The sequence below is a fragment of the Taurulus bubalis genome (assembly GCF_910589615.1).
Source record: "Taurulus bubalis genome assembly, chromosome: 17".
NCBI lineage: Eukaryota > Metazoa > Chordata > Actinopteri > Perciformes > Cottidae > Taurulus > Taurulus bubalis.
The window spans coordinates 8106346-8130383 of NC_136605.1; the positions used below are offsets into that span (position 1 = coordinate 8106346).

The 24038-nt window shown below is 42.6% G+C and overlaps 1 protein-coding gene across 1 annotated transcript; it reads left to right on the forward strand.

The window, feature by feature from the left end:
* Positions 1-3706: 3706 nt before the first annotated feature.
* Positions 3707-11892, forward strand: nptxra (neuronal pentraxin receptor a; the record flags this gene model as incomplete). Its single annotated transcript, XM_079233353.1, has 5 exons — positions 3707-4420; positions 8393-8675; positions 9057-9298; positions 10531-10710; positions 11662-11892. 5 exons carry the CDS (start codon positions 3707-3709, stop codon positions 11890-11892), a joined length of 1650 nt encoding a protein of 549 aa, XP_079089479.1.
* Positions 11893-24038: the final 12146 nt, after the last annotated feature.

Genomic DNA, 24038 nt, shown 5'->3' on the forward strand with positions numbered 1-24038 from the left:
GTATTCAGAAGCACATTTTTTACATTTCTAAAACAAATAAAAGATTGAGCCAAATTTTGGATTCGGGGTGATGTCATAAAGTCAACTTGTAATTCAAGCATATTTTGAAATCCGTGATCCCAATCCTTTAATACGTTAATGCCACTAATATTTCTCCTTTTTGATTGGTTAACACAGAATTCAGTGGTCATATGCGATAAAAATCCTATAATCCTTTTTCCTTTAATCACTTCAGATGTCAAAATCCCACCGGCTGCAAAGGGAAAAAAGAACAGTGGTGTCCCCGCACTATTTCTATAACATTTAAAAAACATGTTCTTGATGATTGGTCATCATTTTCTGTATTTGATCCAAACCCCAGATGAGTGGAGAGAAACTTATTGATTTCTGTCCTTACTTGAACCATCATATTTTGCCATTCTGCCCCGTACCTCCTGCTGCCGAGCTGCAACACACCCGGCCGTGAGCTGCACTCGGCCCCAAAGCTCTGACGGACTCATATCATTCTCAAACGGCAGATTTGTTCTGTCTGTGACATGTCGGAGTCAGTGAACTCGCCATGAACTCCTCGAGGAGATGTGCAGGTGTCACATAAATGGTGACAAATTCCTTTTGGGAAGGCATGTATGATGATGTGGTAAGAGTATAGATTGTATCAGATGCATGTGTCTGAGAGAATCCGCACACGAGGTAAACAGCAAACTGGGAAACCTTTGCTTCTTGGGTCAGTTGTTCATAGTTTAATAGCTTACTGAAGGCCATGGCAGAGAGAGAGAGAGAGAGAAAGAGAGAGAGAGAGAGAGACAGAGAGAGAGAGAGAGAGAGAGAGAGACAGAGAGAGCCTTGTACACTAGATGGCACCATAAACTTACTGGACACATGACTTGAATTTTAAACAGCTTCATAACCCTCTGATTGAATCTCTTTCTTCTTCCCTCTTCTTTTCTCCTCATAAAGTAATATAAACTTGTGTTCAATATTTCAAGTGTTAGTGGACACACACACACACACACACTCTGCTAACACTTTCTTACACAAGAAGCTGACATTTATGGATTTAGTGCAACACACTGCAGTATTGGTTGTAATATATATTGGACCATCAGTCGTGGGGGAGGTTTTCAGGCCCCTTATCTAATAAAAAGCAGAAATTCTACAATATAAAAATACTCAATTACAAGTCAAAAGTAATGGATTTGGAAAGCGTAATGTACAGTGTTTCTCTCCAAATTGTAGTGGAGTATAAAGAATCATGAAATTGAAACAAGATAATACCCCAAAAATTCTTAAGTAAATGTACTTTGTTACTTTCCACCACTGCAGACCATTAGCAGCTCTCTGGTGTATATGTACTGTTCATTCTGCTGACACGGTGGATCTTTAAACAGCATATTAAATTACCGCTAGAACAATCAAGCAGCAGATCCATGAAGTGTATCAAAAGAAGGAAAAACAACGTTGACATACTAACAATCTTGAAATATGTATACAAAATATGTGTTTCACTGCCACAATGGATTTTGGTTCAGTCTCCTGCTCACGAAGACGTCATCGGACAAAAACTCCCACAATGTTTTTTAGACATTGAAGTAGCAGCTCTGACCAAATCCCCATCACAGCTTATGGATAAAACCCTGTGGAAAAAGTGCATTAACATAATGAAAAATTCCCAACAAGGAAAAACTTTAAAAGCGAACGTCACTGCAGCACACAGCATAAAGGTCATGGCCAATTTATGATAAATCAAGCTCAGACTTGCTGGCCACAGAATCTCCCACGGAGGCTTTTATAGACATAAAAGATCAGCAGTATATTGCCATCATTAACTGGGCAGCGGTCTCCAGAAGGCTTCACCCAAACTGACCTTTCCAATGCTCTCGTGGACCTCATATTACAGCTCCGACTCAGTGGAGTGTGCTGCAGTGTAATAAAACATCATTTTATCCGGTAGCCCCCAAATGCATTCATGTACGGAGCCGTTGTTTACACCGTCATCACCCTAAAACCGTGAAATAAAAACCATTTAGAGCTACCAGAATCGCCACAATCATCATTAGATGGAACACAGCAACAAGCATGGTGGAAATGACTGCACTAAGAACCCACAACGCTGCTGCAATGCTATTTACAGCCAAAGGATTGCCACCAGTGACATTTAGTGTGCAAGCTGAATACAAAAAGTGTGTCGCTCGGCAATCAGTCTTGCTTAAGTGATGGTTTTGCATTTACTTTTCCCGGGCTCTTGTCTCCATCTCTGCAGGAGTACTTAACACTCTACTTTACTATTCTAGCGTTCCAGTGGAGACCGAGAGACCCAGCTATTTTTTGCTGCAGACACGTTTCACAACGTCTCACGCCGTCTCCCTCACCATCTTCTATTAGAGCTTTCAGCGCCTGGGACTTTGAGAAGTCTTAGCTTAAATCCCACTTAATGCTTGTGTGAGAATGCTCATCACACTCACTTTATGCACACGGCAAAGAGTTTTCTCACTCCTGTCTTTGTCTGTGTGTGTGTGTGTGTGTGTGTGTGTGTGTGTGTGTGTGTGTGTGTGTGTGTGTGTGTGTGTGTGTGTGTGTGTGTGTGTGTGTGTGTTAGTTCGGGCTCGCTCATGCATGCTCATAAATATATTTTTTAATTACGTGTGTGTGTGCATGTGCATCACATTGAGATTAAACTGTATTTTTTACTGCCAAGCATGGTTTAATCATGAGACGTATACCCTATCGGCAGGTCTGTGTCATGATCTGCGACACACACACACACACACACACACACACACACACACACACACACACACACACACACACACACCATGCACATAAACCCTCGCTCGGGCCATCATTCTGTCATCTCTGCTGCTGGAGAGCTGTTCTACAGGGAGCCTTTAGGCTGACTTATGGCCATCCACACATCACATTACAGTGGGTCTGTAATGTGTTGCTGAGCAAGAAAATATTAAGCCCAACACAGGGGGAAAAAACAATTTCCTGATGCGATACTGATTGTTATGCATGCCGGGGAGATCCCGTTTAGAATTTGCATCCTCAATGGAAGCTTGAGGAGAAAAAAAAGTGACAGAGAAGACAACAATGTACCCTCTTCCCTATATGTGGCTTCTAGCTGCAATGTGTGACAGAACAGCTGATGTGTTAAAAGAACAAACATATTTGAGGATATACTTATCACATATTACACTTTAATTACACACTGCTGAAAAAGTTAGCCACAAGCGAAAAAGATGAAATATCCATATTAATGTCCTATCAGACTGCGTGGATCTCTCTCTCTCTCTCTCTCTCTCTCTCTCTCTCTCTCTCTCTCTCTCTCTCTCTCTCTCTCTCTCTCTCTCTCTCTCCTCATTCTGCTTCAGTATTAGCAGGCTGCATACAGAGGACATGCGCGCTGAACAGGGGGAGGAGGTCTATCAGACTGTGTTTGATGTTGTTTAGTGTTGACTCAATTATGGTGCAGAACTCTCATTTTCTAATCGCCTGTTCTTGAGGAAAGGAGGAAAAGTGAGTTTGTTTTCTCTCTCTCTCTCCAACATTTACAGACATGAAAATAAATTTACGTTTTAATTGTTTTGGACCTTTTAGTTTCTGACGGAGTTACTATTTATTATCTTTATTATTAGATTTTTTCTTCTAATAATCGATCGCCCCCGCCGCCACCCTGAAGTTCATTGTTATTATCTTGGCCGCCGGGATGGTGGCCTTCATCGGAGCGGTAATCTGCATCATCGCAGCCGTCCACACCGGTTCCTCCAGGGCTGCCGCGGCACAACAGCGACCGGCTGCCGACAACCACTCGCTGTATCCGGACGCGGCGGCGCAGCGCCCCGCTGCGGCGGGCTCCGTGGCCCGCGCCGCATCCTTGGGCGCTCTCCATGGTTCTGAGACGCCCGATTCAGAAGCACCGACCTTCAACATCGGGCTCAACGGGATGGACGGAGTCACTGGACTCACGGGTCACGACCCAACGGTCAGTCGACTCATCTGCACGCCGATCCCCGCCGGGGAGTGCAACCCGAAAAACTTTCAGCAACAAGCGGACGACCCGTCGCTGTACGCGGGGGAAGACTGGGGCTACCTCCGCACCACCGCGGAGGAGCTCCGGCAGACCGTCATGCAGCAGAAGGACCAGATACTGACGGACCAGCAGACCATCAGGGACCTGACGGGGAAACTATCCGAGTGCGAGAAGGAGCTGGACGGCAGGAGCAGCCGCGCGGAGAGACGCGGGAGCGCCGCGCGGCTGTGGGGAGGCACGAGCCCGGCGGAGGAGACGCACCTGGAGCGGGTTATGGTGCGGGACAGCCCGGGCTCCACGACCGACGGCGCTCACTTGCTCACCGTCAGGGCTGTGGATGAGCTGGAGCAGGCTATCACTCAGCTCAAAGACCGCATAGAGAAACTGGAGGTAGGTAGAGAAAAGCACCCCTCCACATAAATCATAACCTCTTTGCTGCTAAAACAATACTTGGGAGTTTGTGGTCCCACATGATGGGATTTTGAGGCCAAGAAGGATCTCCCATGAAGTTGCACCTCGAATGGTGTTTCAAAGCTTTTAAAATGAATGTAGTCTACTATAACTCAAGCTCTAGGTACATTTTGCTGTAATAAGTGATGTTCAGAGTTGACATCCATATCTATTTTTGTCTTTGCTCCCCTCTTATGGTTCCTTTTAGGATTCCTGGGCATGCATGAGTGGTTTGTGAAAGCAAGGGGTTTCAATATTGAATGAGAACAAGTGAGTTATCCAAAAGCTTTTGTGTGTGATATTGGATATGGCAGCCAGATAAACAAACAATATAAGACTCTTTATTTCATCCGCATACATAACACATTCATCACGTGATTCAATTTGAAATTATATCAATGTTAATTGTTGATAACGTGAACATTGAGTGATTTCTCATACTCATAACTTGCCATCTGTTTATGTCATTAATAAAACATGAATTGATTGCATTGGCGTGGAGGATGCTCATTTCTCACGCCAAGTAAACAGATTAAGATTTTAAGTTAAAAGAAGGGGAGAGAGGAGATGTAAGGATAAAGAGGGAGGATATAAAAGGAGGAGGAGGTGGAGGAGAGAGTATAGCAGCGTGACATGAAACATGCTCTCATCTGACCAGAATCCGATGATGTATAACCTCATTTTTGGCTAAAGAAATCCCATACATAATTTACGAGTCGCCTATATTTGTAGAAAGCGCAGACTTAACATGATTCTCTGCAGTGTAGTACTCCTCACTCTGTGCCGGCGTATGTAGGACATGTCTGTATGGGTCATTTTCTTTGTGGATTATAAACACTTTGCTTGTTATTCCATATGGCTGATGACAGATGGAATCCTCCAGGATGCATAGGGGTTGAATAATCTCCATGTTTTACACTTTTGAGGAACACATTTCCTTTTGACAGAATGAGATCTGATCGTATACTTCACAGGTCTTTGTAGTTCAACCTAACACTCTAGCGTGTGTGTCTTTAGCCATCCCAGACACGAGTACAAGAGCTGCATGGCCTACTTCAGTAGCACACTGTGGTGTTTACATCAAACGCTATGGTGAATTTAAAAGAAGAGCACTCATCTGGGATTACTAGGTCGGTCAAATCATATTCCAAATCGCATATGTTTTCTTTTTACTTTCAGCACGTACGCAGCTTTCCTTTTAGAGTACGTACTGCAGTATGTTTTCAGTTGAGACATACTACTTCCTCATAATATTGCACCTTGAACTTTGAACCTCTTCCTCATATATCCACTGCACAGAGGATTGTTGGTCAGAATAGCCAGAAATATCTGCTGGCTTGCATACGGCAAGGAGCAACCGGAGGAGAACATAAGGCATTTTTGGCATACTGCATTTGTCATATGTGTTGGGACATACTATTTATTGTTCTGGCATACTAAATGGTATGGTTGAATCGGTATTGGAACACATTATGTTGAATTCCTATCACCATTAGCATTCAAGACCCGACCACTTGAAAGCACACAAGGTGATATGGCTGCAAATGCTGTGAATGTGCATTTACTGGAATGCTTTTCCATTTCTAGCGTACCTATCAGTACATTTGGTTCCCCAGTTTCTGAGAGCAGTTTGAGCCATTATGAATTTTTCATTTTTACATCAGTACATCAGTGAGATTTCCATCATAACCAGCAGCTCAATGATAGTAACATGGCACTGGTCCAGCTTCAGTGTGGAGATCCTTTGCACTGAGCTTTACCTTTTAGTTTTGGCTCTTGTTTTCATGCAGTTGTTTTGCATTCGGCTTGTTAAGCAGCATGGATGGGTGTTAAATGACTGTAGCACTTTCAATGTTTCTATGAGCACTGAAAGTTTGAGCTTTTTATATGAATAATTCTTAAATGCTGTGATGCTCTGCCAATGTTTTTGCACTTTTAAAAATCTGGCAAAAATGCAGAAATGGCAGCTTTCCTGAAAATAGAAGAGACCTCAATACGTTAACGCATCAGGGAAACTTGTAGTCCTATAAATGGAATCGCTTCATACAACCATAAACCACTAGGCGATCTAAAATCAGACTAAAAAGATCACAACCTACTACACCACAACAGGCCATGCTCTGTCACGTTGTACTTATAAAGCGTTGCTTTGAGCGGAATGCTAACATTGGCATGCTAACATGTTGATTTACACTATTATATGTCTAACGAACAATTATGAGGCCTGTTAAAAGTCCCCAGTAAGGAGATCTCATGACCACACCTGAGACCAGGAGGATAAAACAAACGCTCCTGCCTGGAAATGAACCGCCTCCTTCAGGTGCAATCACTCCCACTCAGCTAGAGCCTTCTTCCCTTTGCTTCCACTTTTCTTTTTAACCTCAGTCAGGCTGTGTGCTTCCTGTAAACGTTTCTTGCTTTGATTCACGTTACCGAACAATATCTGTTGAGGGGATTTTGATTTGCTAATGAGTCTGTTGCCCCTTTGCGCAGCTCAAACCACTCACACAGAAGTGACCGAAGAATTAATAAGATATCTTCCTTTGAAAATGAAACGACTCTGCATGAATGACACAAGCTGATTACTTCTCCTTCTGTGCTCATATCCTCTACTGCAGAACACATGTTAAATGTGATGAACTGAGGATTACATTGGAAATCCCATCCGTCCATGCAACCTTTTTTTTTTGGACAAAAATCAATACATGCACTTTAGAATATTTAAATATACAATGCCATAACTTCTCTTTTAAGCCATGATTTACATGCATGGGTTACAATTTCAGATTATCATGTAGAAGTTATCGTTGTAGGGAGGAATTCTCCTGGTTTTACTTTATTGGTATATTTCATAGCTCCATGTAGGCACTGAGCACACTGAATGTATTCAGTTAATTCCTTTGTGGCGCCTCTATGTTTCTACAGTTCCCTGTAACACAATGCTCAGTGGATATACTGGACCACGCAGGTTTGAGGAATCTTGCAGCGTCTGTACTTCCTACATTCTTTCCCTTGTGGTTTGGCTATTTATTTAAGTGAACCGTTATGCAAGGAGCCTCGAAATTTGTTGTTGACTGAAATAGTTTATTATCTTGGTAGCCTTTTCTGAAATGCAATCATTTATTACAGTATACTTAATTGAAAATCAAATGTGTTTATTATGTATCTAAGTAATGCTGTAGAAGCATGCTAATTCTATGGAATAGCTAAAGTGTGAGATTCAATATAAAGGAGAAAAAAACACCAAGTTTAAAGGATTTTCTTTTGTCTTTTTTTAACATGAATGCTTATTTGCTTTCTTAGCCAGTGGTAAATGAGAATACTGATTCCACTCTCAAATCTGTCCATTCAGTAAGCAACTACAGTCAACATTCAGTTAGCTTAGCTTAGCATGAAGACATGACAGAGCCGAGCATGGCTCTGTCTGAAGGGGACAAACCCCCAAAGTTCTTTAATATGTAATAAGAATAATCTGTTAAAAAAACAAGGTGTAAAACAAAAACGAATTGCTTTTACAGGAGATACTGTTGGGATTTTACTGGGGGCTATGTTCAGGACTATTTCTTGGCAGGGTATTTAGCAACCTCATGGTGACTGCACCCAGCCAAGAAAAAGGTCCTGAAAGTAATGTTCAACTATTTCATTAAGTTGAACATTAACTACAGCATCGTGAAACCTTTTTAAATAGGCCCTGGTTTATATCCAGCAGTGATGTACTGTCAATACCTTCCTTACAAAGGCACGCAACTGAGCTAATGTTGAGATTCACTGCTGTAGTTGTAGTGAATGCACTCTTGCCTGAACTGTTGATTTGTTTCAACATTGCCGCGACTGCAGAGTGTACTTTACAATATTTTCCTGTAAAACCCACACTGTGAACATGTTTTCATCCACTGTCTCCCTCCTCTGCAGTCAGACATCGGCCCATTTCCTCACAACCAGACAGACAGCAGCACCTCAGGAGCGCCAGAGGTAGGCGCCGTGCCGGGCGGCCCAGGAAGGTTAGCGAATCCCGGGCACAGAGCCGGTGCCGATCGGCCCTGGAGGATGGAAGACTTGGAGGGGGAGCTGGAGAAGAAGGTGGAGCTGCTGGAGAAGGAGAGAAAAACCCTGAGGCTGGAAACAGAGAAGCACAGGCAGGAAATCGACCAAGGCATCAATAAACTTCACCACCGACTCTCAGGGCTGGAGGGAGGTCAGTATTAGGGGAGGGAAAGAAGGAAATGATGTGTAAATGAAAATATAATAAAGAGGTATATAAAAGGAAGTGAGAAATTGCTGTAATGAACCACTTGCAGGATGACTTAAGTCACTATGAGAAATAATTAGGCTTAAAAGTTATGTTTAATGTGTGTATTGCTCTGAATCAAGCCAGGCCATGGGGTAGCTTTAAGATGAATAAAGCATGTTTAACTTCTGGAAACAAATAATTAAAAAAGACTGAAATCCATGCCCTGCCTAAACATGTCAGATCACATGAAGCGGGAGTTACAGTCTATGAGAAAAGCAGCAAATCGGTTTGATCGTCTTGCCAGATCGATGACTTAATTGATTGTGTCCGTGCTCGTGCTCTCAGGTGTCTCAGGGCATTCCTTCCCAGAGGGATACAGGCTGTCCTTCCCAACTCGGACGAACTACATGTACGCTGTTGTGAAACACTCCGTCCCGGCTCTGCGGGTCTTCACCGCTTGCCTGTGGCTGCGGCCCGCGGAGGGAGGGATCGGGACGCCTCTGTCTTACTCTGTTTCCGAGCAACCCAACGAACTGGTGCTGCTGCAAGGCCTGCACACCCCGACTGAGCTGCTCATCAACGACAAGGTACGCGCTGTCGGTTAAGAGCCTGAACCTGCATTGTGTGTCTGACCCGACCTGTCCAACCACTTGGGCGCAATTGATTTTCCCGAGGAGATTTATGTCACGGTTTGTGGGTTGTATTTCAAACTATTTATTGATTGATGTGATATGTATGATTGAGTCGACACAAGCCTTTTAGAGTCTGTGGAGAGTACACCATCATGCGTTTAATGAATTCAATGGTAAATAGAAACTGCATACATTGACATACACTTATATTTTCAATAAATTGCAATTATTGACTATTGACAATCATTTAGCAATACATTTAACTCCATAATGCGAGTTTAAATTGCTCGATATCTCAATTATTGCTGAATAGAAAGATCAACATTTACATGCATTATTACTTATTACTTAGTAAATATATATGTGGAGTATGCTGTCCAAACAATTACAGACTTTAACAGACACATTTGGATTTTTCAATCTGTGTCAATATGTTTGTCTTACTTGTTAATTTGATGTAATGGTGCAGCCAGTCAGTGCCTTTTGAATAATAAACATACAGGAGTGCTACCTGTTAATAACTTTGCTGTAAAACACAGTAACTGTATCCAAGAGTCTCCAGCACTAATCTGGGATAGATTCAGGAGACTAGATTAAAACCAGTCTACACACTGGTATCTTTCTTTTGTTTTGTGCTTTATTATCACCCCACTATCACCGACTACCGCTTTCTACTATGCTCGTCCACTTTTTGAACATGTTACCAGTTTCACTGTGCTGTATATGAACAGCATTATAGTCTTGATTAGAATCTTTAACGTCTCCTAAAGAAGAAGTTTCGCGCCATATTAGCATGCAAGTAAGTCAAACACATCAAGCGAAAGAGCCAATTTAGCAGACAAGCTAAATGGCCTCATTCATGTGTTTAAATGACACATTAATGCACCACCTTGACAGCCCTGCTGGGTGGTGTAGTGTGGCGCAGTGACTGGTGTAATTCGATGAAGTCATTATGGTAATAGACGCCTGGAGGAAAGTTTGTTCTGTCCTTGGAGGTGGCAGGATGTCTTTGGGATTTAGGGAATACTGCACAACGGCCAACAGAGGGAACAGGAGAGAAATAAGAAAACAGAGGGACGTCACACAGCCGTAGAGCTGCATCCTCTCTCACCTCCAAATGTGTGGTGTCGAGACGATCGACGTCTTCTGAATTGCCCTTTTGCTCTCCCCCCCCCCCCCGTCGCTAGGTGGCGCAGTTGCCTCTCAACCTCTCCAGAGGCAGCTGGCAGCACATCTGCGTGAGCTGGAGCCAGAAGGGAGGAGCCTGGAAGGCCTACCAGGGGGGAAAGCTGAGGGGCGAGGGCCACGCGCTGGCCGCCGGACATCACATCCGACCTGGAGGAGTGCTCATACTGGGGCAGGAGCAGGTGAGCGCATGAATGAGGGAGTGAAAGACGAATGCATTAGGTTTTTACTGATTAGACGCAGGTAAGGCTTTCTCCAAAAGAAATCTAATTTGGAACGCCCTTCAGGCTTCTGCTGACGACAGCACTGCAAGCTCATTTCAGTTTGGGTTTGAGTGAACTGCTAAGTGGTGTGCTGCATAATGGTCAGAAGCATGAAAACCCACCTATTGTTAGGCCTCTGCTCGAAAATTGCATACCCAAACTAAAAAGGCTGTATCTCTGAAAGCACTAGGGCTATTTGAATCATTTTGGTGTTATAATAAAAAGGTTACACATGTGGGAGTTTATTCAGATGGGTAAATATCAGTCTATATGCTACCTGTTGAGACTAAATGAAGATGACGCACAGCAAAAATGAAAAGGTTTCAGGTTCGCCTAGAAAAAAAGCACTTTCAGGATGATTATTTCTTTGAAATTCTGCAGCTGTAAAGTTTAACTCTAACCCAAATCATAGCACAATATGTGAACATTTGTGAACATCTGCAGAGATTGACTTTGATAAAGTGAAGCAGAACAAAGTTAGAGAGGGTTTAGTACAAAGAACATTCAGGCCCCAATGGGCCCAAAAAAAAAAAAAAAAAAAATGGGATTTTTAAAAAATCCTAAAACTACCTATGATTTACAGTTTTATATAGCAATCACTCAGTCCTGGGGGGGGAAGGGTTTGGAATTCCTCGCAGGCCCTCATCCAGATCCAGGAGAACCCCTCTCACATGGCCTATTTGTTCAGTTGTCCTGCGATCACACCCACCGCTTTTTTATCACAATTCCTTGATCTTGCCCACAAGCAAGTTCATGGTCCTGCCCAAGGCAGCAAAACATTCAAAGCTGAGACTTTTTGTGTTTGGTAGTGAAATGTGTTTTTGTCTTCAATCACGCCCTCTCTTTAACTTTACTCCTCTTTCTCTCCAGGATACCCTGGGTGGAGGGTTTGACTCATCCCAGGCCCTGGTTGGGGAGTTGTCCCAGTTTGGTCTTTGGGACCGGGTCCTGTCCGCCAACCAGGTGGCGAGCTTGGCCCGCTGTGGCAGAGTGACCCAGGGCAGTGTGGCCCCCTGGACCGAGAACGGAGTCGAGGTTTACGGTGGAGCAACCAAGGACCCGGGAGAGCCTTGTAGTAAACACAACAGGAGTTCTCAATGACCGATGGGGGCAAGGGAAGTGACAGAAAGAAGGGAGGGGTGAAGTTGTAGCCCTTTCAAGAAGGTAGGATTCTGCCAATCATTAGCACTGCTACAGGATCTTTTTTTTTTAAACATCTTTATGTGGCATGGAATGACAAGTTTGTAAAAAAAATGGAAAATTAATGGTATGCATATATGACGTGAGTACTAGACGGTTTGCAGTTACTTTGCCACACTTCTAGTAATCAATGCCATCATGGAGGCCCACTGGAAAAGTGTGCAATACAAGATGAGATTCCTCATAAATATAGCTGTGTCCAGATTCAGGCCACACTAAACTATTTACTAAATTTAAGTAACTAATGTACATGTTAATTACATGAATACTAGCAATCAGTTTAACCGTCTGCTGCTTATTCATTTGTGAGCGTGCTTTTTTTAACATTTTAAAGGAAATTGTTAAGCATTTTAGAAAATATGCTTATTTACTTTATTGCTCATGTCTGTACAGTAAACCAGCAGCCAGTTAGCTTAGCTTCGCATAAATGTAAGCCTGGCTCCGTCCAAAGTCAACGAGATCTACCTCCCAGCGTCTCTAAAGCTCACCAATTAACATGTTATATCTTCTTTGAGCACAAATATTTCTTTAAATGAGTCATTTTGAGACTTTGTTTTTTTTAATAAAAACATGTTAATTTGTGAGCTTGAACAAAGCTAGGCTAACCTTTACCACCTATCACCAGTCTTTATGCGAAGCAAAGTTTGCTGGCTGCTGGTGGCGGCTTCCTCCTGGCGTGCATAGCTACATGTGAGCTTCAAACACTCAAGAAAGACTCTCAAGAACGCAAACCAGTGGTTCTCCCGAAATCTTGATCTGAAATCTTGAAATAGATTAGAGGAGCTGCTAAAACTGTGCAAACTATTCATTCTTTTGATACGGCCCGGGCTGGGAGAACTTCAACGAGTCGTTCACAGCTGCTGTAGAATAAGAGTTGTTGACCTCCATTATGGCTGCCAGACGTTGCGTAAAACTTCTGAAATCCCTCTATGAGTGCAGCGGGGTCGGGGTAAAGTTAATTAAGAGCTGCGACAGCTTTGGAGTTGGGAGTCAAGGTAAGGTGATGAAAAGTGGTGGAGAAAGTGGTGGGAATATTAAGTAGTAGATGGCACCAAGGGGGAGATGATGAAAGAGGAGAGAAAGGAGGAGGACAGGGGGATGGATTGGGCACTTTTAAGGAGTGATGCCACGTTGTTTTCACCTCTGCATGATGTATTCACATACCTGTAATGTCTTGCCACTGCACAGTGCCTCCTGCATCCATGGCTGGTAAGTGGCTGTTTATGTGTTTGTCTATAAAGGCCCAAAGGTCTCTAAATAAGTAACAAATCTAAAACAAGTCTTATTCCTGAAGGAATTCACCACCGCTAGCAGAATGTTCCTCTTTTTTTGTGGAAGGGCACTTTATATATATATATTTCTGAAAAGCCTTTGCCCCATTTATGTCATTATGTGCTTCATCTTGCACTCTTTATGTTCTTTGAAAACATGTTAAATCAAGATTACGATACAGCTACCAATGTGTAGAGCATCCATGTTCCATGATCAAATATACATATGCACAGAGGCATTTTAACATTCCTGGATGCTGACTGTTTCTTCTTCGCAATTTTATACATGCAGCCACTCAACAATGTGGTTCGATGAATTAACGACCTCCAACTCTTCCAACCTTCGGACATTCCATGCATGAGTTGTACTGTATGTTTGTTACACGCATCGGTGCATCCAGTATGTTTCTGAAAATCCATTCACTGTCATGTGAGACATGACGTTAAATACAGATTGTCCATTTCACAATTTCTAAAAAATAAACTGGCGCTCCCCAAGCACAAAAAATATCCTTCGTGGAAAGTGCCTGTCCGGGTGTTTGAACCCATGTAAACAAATCATCTAATTGAACGTCCTGATAGAAAATTCCCATTGCGAGATATTTTGAACTAATTAAGCATCAGTGATTCTGTGAACTCCCTGGTGGATTTTTAACATTGAAGAGGTTTGATAAAACATTTGAAAACACAGGACTTCTTTGCAGTGCCGCCAAACTGATGCTAAATCAGGTCAAAATCCTCTTGCTGTGCCTAATAGTGTCTTTGATGATGTCTGCTGAGTTATTAAAAATATTATGCCTGGTGTCTGTTCAGCTTGTTTCAAAGCTTTCTTTTTCTTTTTTGTCTTTTTGATAGTGGTGTGGCATTATTCTCTTTACAGTTATTGGAATTGACATTTTAAGTCTTTTGGCAATGTTTTTCTTACATCCGCTTTTTTTTTCACTGTATGCATTGGTTTGTGTCTATTTTCATGTTGTAGTTTGTATAAATACTGTATGTCCACGTCTTGTATGGTGTTGTATTGTTCTGCATATTTGCTGTGTGCAAACTCTTTAATAAAGTCATTTTCAAATCTAAAGTGCTTCAGAATGTGTTTATTTTCATAGCATCTTATACCGTGTCAGCTTCAGAAAAGAAGTGCAGCTACCTAAGTCTATTCAACTCTTATTCAAGGACACACACACACACACACACACACACACACACACACACACACACACACACACACACACTTGTGATCCAAGGGCAGCAGCAACAAAACCTGCAGTGAGAGCCTCCGACACTAGACTCCACAAGAAAAATATTTGAAGGAAAAGGATAATATGCAAATGAAAGGAGAGAGTTTTGAGGAGAAAAGCCTAGAGCTCCCTTTGGTGCGGCAGGTGCAGATGTGAGTTAAGAGTAAATTGAGGATTTGGGCGACTCAGTGAGTCGTCTGTTGTGTCTCAGAGCTACTCATCTAGATGTGAAAAAACAACTGTTTCTATTTCAGTAGCCATGTGATTTAGAGGCATAATGGGTTCAAGACCTCACATTCAGTGAAAGTCGAAAATGGACAGCAGACTATATTTAGTACGAGAACACATGAAGCACAGAGTAGATAGAACATACTCTAACAGTGACTCATTCATTCATTCATGACCTGAAAAAAAAAACTGTGATTTAAACAAATAGTTTGTCATTTGTAAAAAAAAACAAAAAATTTTTTTCATTTTCTTGCTGAGTGTTACAGCAATCAGCCAGTTAGCTTGGCTTAGCACCGCTAACGCATGTTTGGCTGAGAGTCACCAGTTAAAACGATCACTCGTTAAACCGAAACACCCCTATGGCTGCTACAGTATATAAGCTATTACACGTGTTGACTACTACTGGACAGATATACAACAAATGCTTGTCTAAATAGCACCCATTTTCTAAAAATGAATAAAGACAAACCCTTGAGTCTATGTCATGGTATTGGACGTTTTCTACACGACCACAGATAAAGTTGGTAGCATATAGTGACTTGTGCGCTCAGAATTTATGCAAAATTGGTGGAATTGGTGGAGAAACCTGGCGTGTAACATGGCAGGTTTCTCCACCAATACATGTATATATCGGGCCACTTGCTGACATATTCTACCCGCTAGCGCAACGATCTGGAAAGTCAGTTTGTTTTGGTGTGCCATTGTTTGGTGGGTAAGGCCCTTGCACAGCTTGACAAGCCATTTCTCTTGGGCGCACACTTACAACAACAGCTTATATGATATCCTCTGCATGCATACTTTTAAAAATCTTTGTACAGAGCCAGGCTAGCTGTTTCCCTCTATTTCCATTTATGCTAAGCTAAGCTAGCTGGCTGCTATAGGCAAAGCCTTATATTTAAACGAAGAGATATGAGAATCAGACTTCTCATCTAAGTCATGGCATGAAAGTGATTCGGGGCATTCCTCTAAATGTTGGACTAATTCTTATACAAATATATGTCTTGTATGAACTCCCATATCACCAAAAGATATGTGTAAGCTTCGAAAGCCTGCAAGTCTATTTTGCTGAACTGTAGAGGTATCTTATATAGTATCCCTCCGTGCCACCAGTGTGCAATCTCCAAGACAGATTCAATTCTCACTCTGCAATTATTCTCCCCACTTCTCCATCATCCTTTATTCTCACCTCCCACTCTCCTCCTCCCAGCGGACCCCGCATCCTCCTCCGCTCGTTGCCGACTGTCGCCTCCCCTTTACTCAGTCTCTGTATTCCTCGTGTCCCATTTATTCTGCCAAGACACCCCGCACAAGTTACTGACGAAAGAAAAGGAGAGACACAGGCGCCCTGGCTCTGACGGTTCAAGGGTGCCGTCACGATACTATCCGTCATTTTAACAGATGTTTGGGGAAATTGGAGAGAGCAAGCATACAAGACGTGTGTAAAAACACACAGCTGTGTGAGTAGGGACAAATCCATTTAGATATGCCTCTACACCTGAAGACCTAAATCATGCAAGACATTTTAGATTTTCTCTTGGGCCTGTATGCAATATGATTTGACACACCATGACGCGACTAATCGTGAAAAAGGCAACAAACGCGATGCCATCGGCCAATATGATGCCGCGGCCCACAGCAATATCTGCAATCCCTAATTAGAACGAGTCAATCTGTTCAACCGCTCCAGTGGATAAGACACGACTGAGCGTTGCTTGTTCACACACTCCTCTCTTTGACTAACGGACTCACGACTTAAATCCATCGCCGGCTCTGCTGCTCGTGCCAGAGAGTCACACTCAAGCGCGCTGGTGTCACACAACTTAGATCTAAACCGAGCCAAAGTCCCGTTAATCTCGTTACCGTGTGGGGTTAAAGCCTGCTGTGTGTGAGAAACTGATCGAGCAGAATTTGAACCCCTTCACCGCTGACGTTAAACATTTCACCGCCATGTTTTTTTAGCGGGTGAAATAAGAAACGGCCTTGTTTACATGCTGTAATCTACATACAGCTACCTGTTGAGGCTGAAGAGGTTGATCCAATACAAAAAGCTTTCAAGTGTCTTGACTGTACAGCATCTTGCGGTTTGGCAGACATATCTGAACAGTGCAATAAGCAACAGGCTTACAGGCTTATTTTGTTGTTTGTGTTTTGTTTGCATCGTGTCTCACACCTGCTATGGTGCTGTAGCTTTAACACAATTGCCTCCCACCGCTGGCTCTTAACTGCTCATGGCAGCCTGTCGGGTGTTCATTTCTTTCTCTGCGCTCTCTGCGTTTGTCCGAGGCAGCGAGCGGCACAGAGACGTAGGAGGAGACACAAATTCAATGTGTGATTTGTTCACGTGAAAATCGAATCTCCTCTCAGATTATTCTTTTTTTCGGTTTTAGCACCTCAAACAAAGATGTAGGAATTGGCATCTTTGTATTCCTCACTGAACAGCCTGCAGCACGGTTGGAGGACGCTCTCATACTGGCTGCAGCAAGAGGTTTAACCCTCCAGTTCCTGAAAAACCTCTCTGACCACCGGGTTGACCACCTCCAATGCATGTCATCCACAGCAACGGGAGAATATTCCCTGTTGGATTACCGATCTAATCCATAATGTTCCATCTAGGAATGGACTGTAATCCCATGTAATCCATGAATTGGATGGACCATCAAACGGAGAGTTTGCCTGACACTAATGAACTCTCACAGTCCATTAGTCCACACAGTATATTATGGTGCTGAAAGTGCTGTCCTTGCTGTCTTTGATTGTTAATGTTTCACAGTGGATTAGACACCAGGTGGGTTGGCCCTTCTCTGGGTGTGGGGGACTTTTTTATGACTCAAAGATGTATAAATGAAACTCATTAGTTTTAAAAAGCTTTAGCAGATATATGCTTTTTACTGGTGTATTTAATCTTTTAAAAAAAGTACTCTTCCTGTGGAGGATTTTACAACTCCTTCACAGGATTCACTGCATAGTTACTGTACAATGTCTACAACACACAGCGATGACACCGGGGTGCTGGAGTACACCTGTACTAAGCAGCAAGGTGAGGAGGGAAACCACTGGAGGTCAGCAGAAACAAGGTGTGTAGGGGGTGTTAAGTTAATTTTTAAAGTTGTGGTCCTCAAGATTTCAGCCATTTTTTATTTAGTGACACCCCGTGGTTACTGTGTTAACAACAAGTATGAAGATCAATACCGATTCACATGCATCATCCCGTGTCTTTTTCCTGAACATAAACGACGGACTCCGCCACTTAGAATGAAAACTACACAGAGAGGTAAATACAGATTGTAAATACTTGATGTTTATCGTTGAAAAAGACTTGCAACTTGAATATTTGGGTCATTGTTTTTTGACACACCATGTAGAGGCCTTTTGACACTTTGCGGTCAAGAACTCCATTCGATCAAAATCCTTAAATACACCGACTCATCACTTTCCCTTTTGAACCAGAGCAGGTAATCCACCTACTCAGCTTCCACATGGCAGTGTACCAGAATAGTTACTCTTTACACACACACACACACACACACACACACACACACACACACACACACACACACACACACACACACACACACACACACACACACACGGTCCAAAATCCCCACTGAGGCTCCATCTGGACAGGAACACGTTTTGCTCATCCTCTGTCTTTGTCTCCCACTTTGCATCTCATATTCCTCTCCCTCCCTCACTGATCCTCCATCGTTTCATACAATATTCTTTCAAGTGAAAGTAGGTGGCCTTGTATAACTCCCTGGACCAAACAAAACTGTAATACAAAATAACGTCAATGGTTTAGCTTCGTCTGAGGCCGCTTGTGTTAAAAATGTATACACTCATGGTGCTAGAGAACTTTACGCCAAAGGGCATATTTGTTGATACATAAACCAAACTGTTTGTAAAAGAGGTTCTGTTTATTTGGTGTAATGTGGCTTTGTTTCCCCCAAGCTTTGATGCCGTATATTGGTAAAGAATAGTCAGTATTTTGTTGGATTTTAGCCTTTAATTCACATGTTTTCCCATGGTCATGGACTTATTGGTTATGTTCTGAGTTCTCTGTTGCTGAAAGAAATCTCAAATATGCAGAATTCTGCTGAGGACTCATAAATCACATAGCATGTCCATGAGCGTATAGTCGTGTGTTGGGTGTTGTAGAAGAAGAAATGATATCTCTGAGTTTTACATTAAAGTCTGTTCATAATGCCTTTGTGTATTCCTGCCAGTCCAGTCTGTAAAAGTAAACCTTTTGTAGTAGTGAAGAGATCCCAGACCAGACCTGTAAGAGGTCACACCTCCATGTATCCATCACCTTTAGTCCTATAAAACTGACCTGTATTCAGCCTATGCAAATCCACTAGACTTGTGAGTTTGGCTCCCAGACCCAGACCCTAAAATAACACTGAATATAAATCTTGGGTGCTGATAAATCCTTTTTCCTTCCTAACTGTAACTGTGATTTCCTGTAAATGAGTATACAATCCAGACCAGAACCACAGCTTAGTTGTGAACTGTCTGAATAAAACCCTGCTGAGCCACAGAATTGGACCTGAAAGAAACTTTTCTTCAACAGTGTCAATAATGCTGCTTGAAAGAATATTGTTAATGCGTTTTCAGTTTGATAATAATGTTATTGTGTGATTAAAAGTGAATAGTGTGTGCAACACCTTGGACCACTCCTGTTTTACATGACTGTAAAAACACAACATAACAAGGAAATTACTTGCAAGGAAATTAATTATAGCAACATCTTGTTGCCGCAGGCTACCCATAATACGAACGTTCAAAGTGGTCTTTGACCAAAAACTGCAAAAAGACTAAACAATTTATATACAATATCAAGATATGTATTCATCTGTAATGTATTAAAGTTTATATAACAGCTACACTGTACACATGTAGTGCGACTGATACAAATGTTATATAGTGGCAACCTCATTCTGCGTAATGTCCTGCTTCATAAAAACATTAGTTAGAACGTGTTTTATACGTTTATTAAGCAGACTAATTTCCTCACTAATCTCATCCTGACATTTCCCTCCAAATTGTCCACATTCATTCACTTTCTCTCGGTGTCTAATTACATCTCTGTAGCATTCTCAACCTTTTCGTCTCTCTCTTCTTCCAATTCCTCTGTGCTGGGGTGCAGAGATGCATGGCCTTTTTTTAGTTCAGAGAGGGCTTTGGCTAGTGTGTGTGTGTGTGTGTGTGTGTGTGTGTGTGTGTGTGTGTGTGTGTGTGTGTGTGTGTGTGTGTGTGTGTGTGTGTAGGGCTGTGCAAACTTGCTTGGCAGTATGTTCTTCCAGGCAGGAAGCTGTCAAGTATTGTTTGTATCTATTTTGATCAACAGTTCCGTTTGGAGCTGATGCACTGTGCAAATCAATCAATTTTCACATTTATATTCAACATCCACACCTTTTTCGTTACTTATTGTTAGAAACATTCTTTTCTGCATAAAACTGGGAGGAGGGTGGGCATGATGAAGAGGGAGAGGAGCAGAATGACGATGCGACTATCGAAACTGTCCAATGTTATACCAACCGTTCATACGTCTACGAGGGAAACTAGAAATTGAAACTAAAACAGCAAATCAGATGTGTTTGTTACACTGTTTTAATAAGTGCAGTATCATGAGAACATACAAATGAGCAAGTACACTTCTATCACCCTGTTAGCTGTGTATGTACACAATAGCGATCAGTGTACACAAGCGTCTCACGAGAACAAAAATATATAAATGTGCTGTGCACTCGGTCGCCCTCCAATCTTCCCACTGCATCCCGATGTGCAGCACGTGTTCGTCTGAACAGACTGTTCAAGAAAAGACACTTGTCTTTGTGTTTTGTCCTCTGAGGGCTTTTCATACAATCTGCTGAAAATCAATTTTCTGCTGGTGAGAAAGATATCCACAAACACAGGTATGCGCACACACACACACACACACACACACACACACACACACACACACACACACACACACACACACACTATACACAATTTGCAATCTAGGATATTTTGCTGACAACCTTCTCTTGAGAAAATTAAAAAGGACTCTCTCTCTCTCTCTCTCTCTCTCTCTCTCTCTCTCTCTCTCTCTCTCTCTCTCTCTCTCTCTCTCTCCCTCTCTCCATGTGTCCCCTCAGCTCTCTCCCCCTCAGTATTGAAGAACGGCAGTCAGGGAAATAAACCAACACCCCTCGTCTTCCGTCTGACGGCTTGAGTAATGGATCCTCCAGATTCAATCACGCAATCCCTGAATAAAACTCGTCATTTAAGGATCACGAGCGTATCAGCAGCACGACACTCTGAGTCACTCCTGCTAACTTGTTTTTCTGTCTCTCTCCATCGTAATGTTGAAGCTGTCATCACATTTAGCTCAGGCACACGGGCAGACTGACGGGTTAAACGCATTCAAATTTAGTTTGTGATTGCATAACAAGATTACAGAAAAATCATCTTTGTTTCTCCAACTTTGGGAAGGGAGCTGAACTCCCAATGGCTGCTGACATAAGTTCATTTAAGGATTTCTTTATATTTTAGTTATCAAACCAGTTTTACAAAGGGCATTATGAAAAGGGTGGATTTTAACAAACAGCAAATAAATTGCAGACAGAAACCAGGAATGACCAAGACTACAGCAGGAATAGAAGAATATATAGTGTATAAAACATTTAATGAAATTAAAGAACATTATTTAATCCCAGAATCAATAACATATGGGACAATACAATAAAAACTGTTTAAATATACAGTATTTAACTGTTCAGAAGCAGTTTAATAGGTCACAGCACTGCCAGCTGGCAACTACATTTTTTCTGTGATTTAAACTTCACTTGGAGAGAAAGAAGCAGTCTTTTCTTTTAGTTCAGTTGCATTAACAACAGAAGGAGTGTGTTACAAACTGGGGTCAAAGAGTTTGAGAGGTGCGAGGTCAGCCAGGTTATCCTTTCCTTTAATTCCCAGAAGCCCCACTTCATCAAAGTACCCCTTACACCATAACAATGAACAAGCAAACAGTTGTGCAGCGATGAAGATACATTATGACTTCGCTAATATACAATCCTGAAAACTGGTCGAGGGTAACAGGGTCATTGTTTGCCCTTTTACCATCAATGTCCTTTTAGAAAAACTCTCTTTACACTCCTTTTCATAATCTCTCAGTCTCTCTCTGCTGATGGCAGGCGTTCACGTTAAATTGACCAACCAGGTTCTGGACGGTTTCCTTCAGCCAATCACATCGTTGCTGTGCAACTTTTAAAATGTTCTCCTCTCTGCTGCTGTCAGTTGTCATCGCAGCTCAAATGGGATGCGACCCTCCTCCACCCCGCTCTGGAGTTCAATCGCCAGACTTTGCACTATTCAGTTTATGCATGTGTAATAAATTATTGTTGAATTCTAAAGAAGTCTCTCCTGATTGAACTTGTGCACAGTGTAACTATCCGTGCTGTGTAGGATATAAGCGTGATGCGTGTGTGATGATCCTCTCTGAGCGGGCCTCTCCCTCCAGGAGCCTGGTGGGCGGAGTCAGCTCGTCAGGTAGATTCAGCTCAGCTGGTCTGGCTGTAAGTCTATGAAAGCTGCTAGAATTCAGTCAGTCTTTCTCCCCTGGCTTGGTTTGTATTATGTTTAGTACATTTTTACACAAATGTCCCTATTAATTATGTTAAATACACTTATTTTTTGTTTCAACTAATGTGTCCTTTGTCAAGCCATGAGCTGGATTGTGACACACTGGACGTGTTTCTGTCTATAATTTTGTCTTTTGAGATTAACTTGACCTAAAAAGTGTTTCATATCGTCTCTCCCCATCTGGCCAAGTAAAGATTATAACATGTACACTAATATTAAAATATGTAGGCCTCCCTGTACAGAAACCGCATATATGTAATGGTCAGAGACAACACACTATAAATGATTAGAAAAGCTAGCTTATGAACTCACCATATTTGTGTGGAGCGCCGCTTATCAGCCACAAGTATCCCACATTACTGTATCACACATTTACACAAGACATATTTTGTTAAAACTGTACAGAAATGAATAGTCCAAACATAATTCATAATTAGTCGAAAGCCACGATGCGCTTGCGCTCGGTTTCATTCAGAGAGAGATATGCACAAGGTTGTGAAAGATGGATGGAGTGAAGAAATGCATGCGGTGGGAAAGTAAATGTGCCACCCTAACATAAAGTGTGTGCATCTTACACATTGTTACTCCAACTGTAGTTTGTATTCTCCTCACGGTCTCCATCTCTCTCAGTCCTTCGGCTTTTCTTCGGTTTCCTTCTCGTCTCCATTTGCATTTGTTGCTCTTTGTCTTTATTTGTTGCTCTCACCTGTTATGCTCCATCACTTCTGTCTAACCCTCTTTTCTTTCTCTTTCGTCTCCCCCTTCTTTCAATCCCAGGCCTCCCCACCTCTCTCCTCCCTCTCTCTCTCTCTCCAGATGAAATATTCATGCCCATCTATACTGGGAGTGGAGCAGCAGCAGGAGCCACAGGAGTCAATGCTTTCAAAGACTTTAGGCCTCTCAGAGAAAGAGAGAGAAAGAGAGAGAGAGAGAGAGAGAGAGGTTGTGGGGGAGGACGAGATGGAGTAGGAGGAAAAGAGGAGGTAGAGGCAGAAGAGAGCAGGTAAGAGAAAGGAATAGAGAGATATGCTGTGATGGAGTGAGAATGGAAGAAGAGGATGAGGAGGAGGAGGAGTGAAAAACCATGCAGGGAGCCCCCCATCACATCACATCAAACACCAGGCAACACATGATGAAACGCTCCTTTTGCATCTCTCTCTCTCTCTCTCTCTCCCTCTCTCTCTCACTTTCACACACACACACACACACACACACACACACACACACACACACACACACACACACACACACACCTGCAGAGGTACTCTGGGTTAAACACAAAGGGAGAGGGAACCACCTAGATATAGCGCCTCTAGCCCTTCAAACATCAGCCGACACATGATTAAACACGTCACTCTCTTTGTATTCCACACTCGCACACGGCAACAAAAAAAACATCACACCCATAAGGCAATTTAAAGCAATGTTTACATCCAGGCACAAACACAGACAAACTACATGTCCGGGATAGAACACACACTCGCTCTCTAAACAAGCGTAAAGCATGCAGACCCCCGCACATTAGAGCCTCCAAGGCTTTCGCCGGTCCACATGATCCGATAGGCCCTCTGCGCTCGTTCTCCCTCTAATGTGGCAGATGTGATCTTAAATTCACTTTGTCTTTTATCCTGAGTTTGCACATCAGGGTCGCTCGCCGTCCGCCTGCCTGCTGGATAAAGCGCAT